General features: G+C 38.0%; 1 protein-coding gene across 1 annotated transcript; it reads left to right on the top strand.

The window, feature by feature from the left end:
- The first annotated feature begins 1762 nt into the window (after window positions 1-1762).
- Window positions 1763-4709, top strand: LOC113709620 (pentatricopeptide repeat-containing protein At5g13270, chloroplastic-like). Its single transcript, XM_027232415.2, has one exon. The coding sequence runs from the start codon at window positions 2257-2259 to the stop codon at window positions 4528-4530; it is 2274 nt and encodes a 757-aa protein (XP_027088216.1). The 5' UTR covers window positions 1763-2256; the 3' UTR covers window positions 4531-4709.
- The last annotated feature ends 653 nt before the right edge of the window (window positions 4710-5362 follow it).

The following is a 5362-nucleotide window of genomic DNA, read 5'->3' as shown; positions in this document are numbered from 1 at the left end:
TTTCAAATGAGGGGCATAAATTTCAGCACGCAAGAGTTTATCATCTGTAGATGATGCTAATTTTGACTACAACAAGTGGAAAAACAACAAAGAAGAGCACAATTAGACAGAGGTAAGAAACTGAAAGACTAACAACAATTGTGGACTGTGAAATTATAAATAATATTAAAATAAAAAAATGAATAGGAAGTGAATTATAAAAATGGTTGAAACATCTGATAACTATAGAGTCGATATGTCAAAGGTTATAGGAATGATCTTAGAAATAAAGGAAAAATGGTGGTAGTAATTCACACTAAAAAAGAGTCGTCTATGTTACACAACTACTAAGTTCATGACAATGATTAATTAATCTTTGTAAACGCTAGTGTTATTTTATAGTCTGAAATTTCACCATGACAATGTTCTTACGAGAGGGGATCATGTGCAAATTTTTAATTACTGTATAAATAATATTATATGAACACCAAATCATTGATGATTTGTTTATCCAATCTTGATTCTACTCTCACTTCGTCTCTTATAATTATCTGTTTACATCAATTAATCGTAATCAGGAGTAAAGGGACACACATTAGAGTGGAGCTTTCTAGATTAGATGGAATGAAAAGAAAAATCTAAGTTTATTTATTATTCCTCGTCTATAAATAACTATGCAAATTTTTATGCCGTAAATAGTTCCAACAATTAAATATTAACACGGTTTTCCATGAATTTTAGATAGTTTTAGGAATTGATTTTACATTGTAATGTGAATAATATAACAACCGATAAAGGAATCGATTTCTTACTTTCTATTGTTTGCAATAGCTTTAATTCTATCGGTAAATTCAATGTTAATGATCACGGCATATTCTGTTGTTTGGATCGATGAATTTGGATTTAAGCGAGGAATTGAAATGAATGAATTTAGGGGCCCTTGGTTCGAGGGTTTTGGCATGGGGAATGACGATAATTCCTATGTTTAGTACTTGGTAGATTGTAATGGGAATTGAAACATTGGAATCATGTCCAAAATTTTGGGGATTCATGATTTCTGACTATATTGGAAGGAATCATTCAAAACCCTCAACTTATCTCCAACAGTGAACAAATAAAAGAAAAAATATATTTTTTATAAAATACTTTATGAAGGGCTTTAACTGGATTGCATTGGATGGTGTTTCTAGCAGGAATCAGGATCAATGGAGGACGGAATTTGCCGTTTTCTTTTGAAACGTTTGAAAGTTCCAGTCGCAATTCTTTGAGAAAAGGAAAAACAAAAGATAAACAGCTAGATCTTTTATTGATTAGTCATGGGTTTGGTTTGGTAATTGCTGGACAAAGAACAAAAAAAGATTTGGATTGTTTGTGCTTCTGTAGTGGTCCAATGGTGGTCATGATTATTAGTCCAGCAAAAATAACAATAATTTAAAAAATAAAAATTAATTTTGATACCATTCCAATTATATTTATACAAAGTACCAGTCTTCGGAATGGTATCAGAAGTTCAAACCCATATTGATATTTTATATATTATTCCATTTCCAATCTTAGGGTGGAAAGGACTGTAATCAAACTGAACATCTTAATGTTCAAACTTATTCGATTTATTTTAACGAATTTAACTATAAAATACTGTTTAATCACATCTTTAACTAGTCAGTGAATCAAATTTAAACGAACCCTTATCAAGTCGAATTTGATTAAAGTATCGAGGCATTTAATTATTCTGACCAATTCTAGAGCATGAAATGCAAGGATTTGATATGCACATAATTCCATATGCATTGTTTGGTTATAAACTTGCTCATGATAAAGAGCAGTTGGGTATAGAAACTGAATAAGTGAAAACTCGAGGATTAAAACAACTTTGGCCATCTATTTGATCTTTCTCAAACACGAAAGCCATACCAGTTTGAATTCCTCAAGTGACTTCCAGAAACTTGTCACTGTCTTCATTCATGGTCAGCTTTGCCGGCAACCACCGAATCTGGGACGGCGGTTCCGGCCAGGCGATAGGAGACATTGGTACCGGCGGCAGGGGGAGGCAATACCGCCGTCCAGTTTTCAATATCTACGGAAATATGATTAGATTAGGGGAGAAATAGGGAGATTTGATGGAAGGGATTTGAAATGACATGTAGCTAGAGTGAATTTGAAATTATCGATTTCAACACGTGAAATTTCTCCTGTGGCTTGAAAGATTTAAAATTCAACCAAATCTCTTCACCTGTTCGGATAAATTGTGAGAGATTTGGATTTGAAAATTCAGTAATGGCAGCAGGTGTTCCATTACTGAATCTAAACCCAATTTGTGACAAAATCTCAGCCACAAATTGCTATCAAATCCCATCTTGGGTTTCTCTAAGACCCAGCAATGCCCCACTCCAACATCAATATAGCCCCGCCCAAATTCAACCAGCTACTGCAGGAAAGCTCGAAAACATTCACTTGATTTCGCTCTCAAAACAGGGTAAGCTCAATGAAGCCCACCAGTTCCTCCAGGAAATGGACTCTGCTGGCGTTTCAGTCGCACCCAAAACCTATCAACATTTGCTTCGAACGTGTGCAAAGTTAAAATCTTTGAGCGATGGGAAACTGTTTCATAACAGGATACAGAGGAATTTCGATAATCCACCTGGGTTTCTTCAGAATTCTGTTATCGAGATGTATTTTGAGTGCGGGAACATTTGGGATGCTCAGAAATTGTTTGACGAATTGCCGGAAAAAAGTCCAGGAAGCTGGGAGACCGTCATATCTGCTTATGCTGATAAGGGTTGGATAGGAAAAGCACTAGAAATGTTTTCGAGAATGATGGGCGCAGGAATCAATGGTGGACCTTTAATTTGCAAATGCCTTTTCAGAGCTTTGTCAGATTTAGAGCTTGGGAAGCAGATACACTGTCTTGTGGTAAAGTCAGGCTTTGATGAAAATGTGTCCATGAACACTGCTTTCTGCAATATGTATGTAAAATGTGGGTGTTTAGAGAGTGCCCAATGGGCTTTTGATAAGATGGTTGAAAAGAATGTGGTGACGTGGACTGGATTGATGGTGGGATTTACTCAGGCTGAGAGGCAACATGATGCCCTGAGACTTTTTGATGTGATGCTGAGGGAAGGCGTTGAGTTGGATGAGTTTGTGTTCTCAATCATTCTCAAGGCGTGTACTGGATTGGTGGATGTTGGCACGGGGCAGCAAGTCCATGGTTTGGTTGTGAAACTTGGATTGGAGAGTGAGGTTTCAGTGGGTACCCCTCTTGTGGATTTTTATGTCAAGTGTGCAAATTTGGATTGTGCCGTTCAAGCATTTGAGAAGATATCTGAACCAAATGATGTTACATGGAGTGCCATGATTGCCGGCTATTCCCAAGGTGGTGAATTCGGGAAGTGCTTTAGAGTCTTTAGGTCTTTGAGGAGTCAAGCTGGTGCTTTGAATGAATACATATACACTAGCATCTTTCAGGCATGCGCTGCACTTGCAGACTTGAATCTTGGAACTCAAGCTCATGGAGATGCAATTAAACGAGGTCTGATTTCCTATCTTCACGGCAAAAGCACAATTATTTCCATGTATGCAAAATGTGGTCAACTGGATTGTGCATTTAGGGTATTTGAATCAATCAGTGATCCCGATACTGTGGCCTGGACTTCTATGATTGCTGCTTGTGCTTATCATGGCAATGCTCCTGAAGCTCTAAATCTTTTTGGGAGGATGCAGGCTTCTGCCGTGAGGCCTAATTCAGTTACCTTTGTAGCAATTCTTACAGCGTGTAGCCATTGTGGATTGGTCGAAGAAGCCAAGCGGTACATGGACTCAATGAGCAGTGAGTATGGCGTTGACCCGACCATTGACCATTATGATTGTATGATTGATATACTTGCTCGAGCAGGGCAACTGAGTGAGGCACTGGCCTTGATAGAAGCGATGCCATTTGAACCTGATGCTATGAGTTGGAAAAGTTTATTGGGTGGATGCTCAATCTACCGGAATTTTGAGCTTGGAAAAGTTGCAGCTGAAAAACTGCTTCAGCTGGACCCCCATGACACTGCTGCATACATACTCATGTTTAATTTACATGCTTCGCGTGGGGAATGGGATGAAGCTGCATTTGTAAGACGGACGATGGCCGAGAGGGATCTGAAAAAGGAGGTCAGCTGCAGCTGGATTACAATCAGGGGCAAAGTGCATCGCTTTATTGTGGGTGATAGGCACCACCCTCAAACAGAAGAGATATACCAAAAGTTACGAGAACTAAAATTTAGCTATGAAGATTCTGTCTTTACTATTGAAGAAGCTGCATCCAACAATTTGGTGGAACGAAAGGAACAGCTTCTTGATCACAGCGAGAGACTTGCAATCGCTTTTGGGCTAATTTCAACTCCAAATAATGCTTCTATTTTGGTGTTCAAAAATATCCGTGCTTGTAGAGACTGTCACGATTTTGCTAAACATGTATCATTAGTTACGGGGCGTGAAATTATTGTTAGAGATGCCAGCAGATTTCATCACTTCAGATGTGGGGAATGTTCTTGTCGTGATTATTGGTGAACTTTAGGACTGCTGAAGTTTCACCCTTTAGCACCAGCAGGCTTACACATAATTTCCTCCCCTGTAAATTGTCACTCCCTGCTTTTAGTCCAGACCCTCTCTCTCCCCCAGTATATACAGATATACAAAGTTACACGCCTTCTGGAATTCTAAAATCATCAGATCATGTGGTTATTCAATTTTAGATTGGTTTAATTGGAATTGTGATATAAGTTAGGTACAGAGTACTCTTTGTGCAAGTTTTCTGGAAATGATTGATGCGGCAGTAACAGACGGATTCTCTCCGTCACTGTTAGAATTAGACCCATCTGCCGATTCCCCTACTCTCTCTCTTTAAAATTTTAACCTTCCCTTAACCTTGTCAAATCGCTTCTTGTTTTAACTCTGTGTGGGCAAGATGAAATGCCTTTTTTTTTTTTTTTTTGGTTCAAACTTCTGAGCAAGAGTGTTTTCTCGCTATAGTTCGGTGCATTGGCCTACTGGGAGTGAGAGTGGATTCCCTCTTTTGGTGTTTTTTCTGGGGTTCATCTCCTTGAATGTAATGGTTTTTAGGGGTAATTGTGTTCTGATTTGAGAAATAAGGGAATGTAACAAGGAAACAAGCAACAGAAAGAATGAGAGATGGAAATCCCTAATTAAAGGTTATTACATTTTTTTTCCCTTTTATTACTTAATTGTGGTTAATTCCTAACAAACGATTATATGTTGTCGACATTAATTTTGTCTTTTATCATTCTCTCAGGTCAACAAAAAGGGTTAGATGCAGAAAACCTCTATGAACTATTGCATCAGTTGCACTTTGCATGCCACAGTATTTTAATAGATACTTTAC

This window comes from Coffea arabica, chromosome 9e (assembly GCF_036785885.1).
Source record: "Coffea arabica cultivar ET-39 chromosome 9e, Coffea Arabica ET-39 HiFi, whole genome shotgun sequence".
Lineage (NCBI taxonomy): Eukaryota > Viridiplantae > Streptophyta > Magnoliopsida > Gentianales > Rubiaceae > Coffea > Coffea arabica.
This window is presented reverse-complemented; position numbering and strand designations above follow the sequence as displayed.

Coding starts and splice junctions, on each gene's coding strand:
- LOC113709620 (XM_027232415.2), top strand. CDS start 2,257: ATGGCAGCAGGTGTTCCATTACTGAATCTAAACCCAATTTGTGACAAA.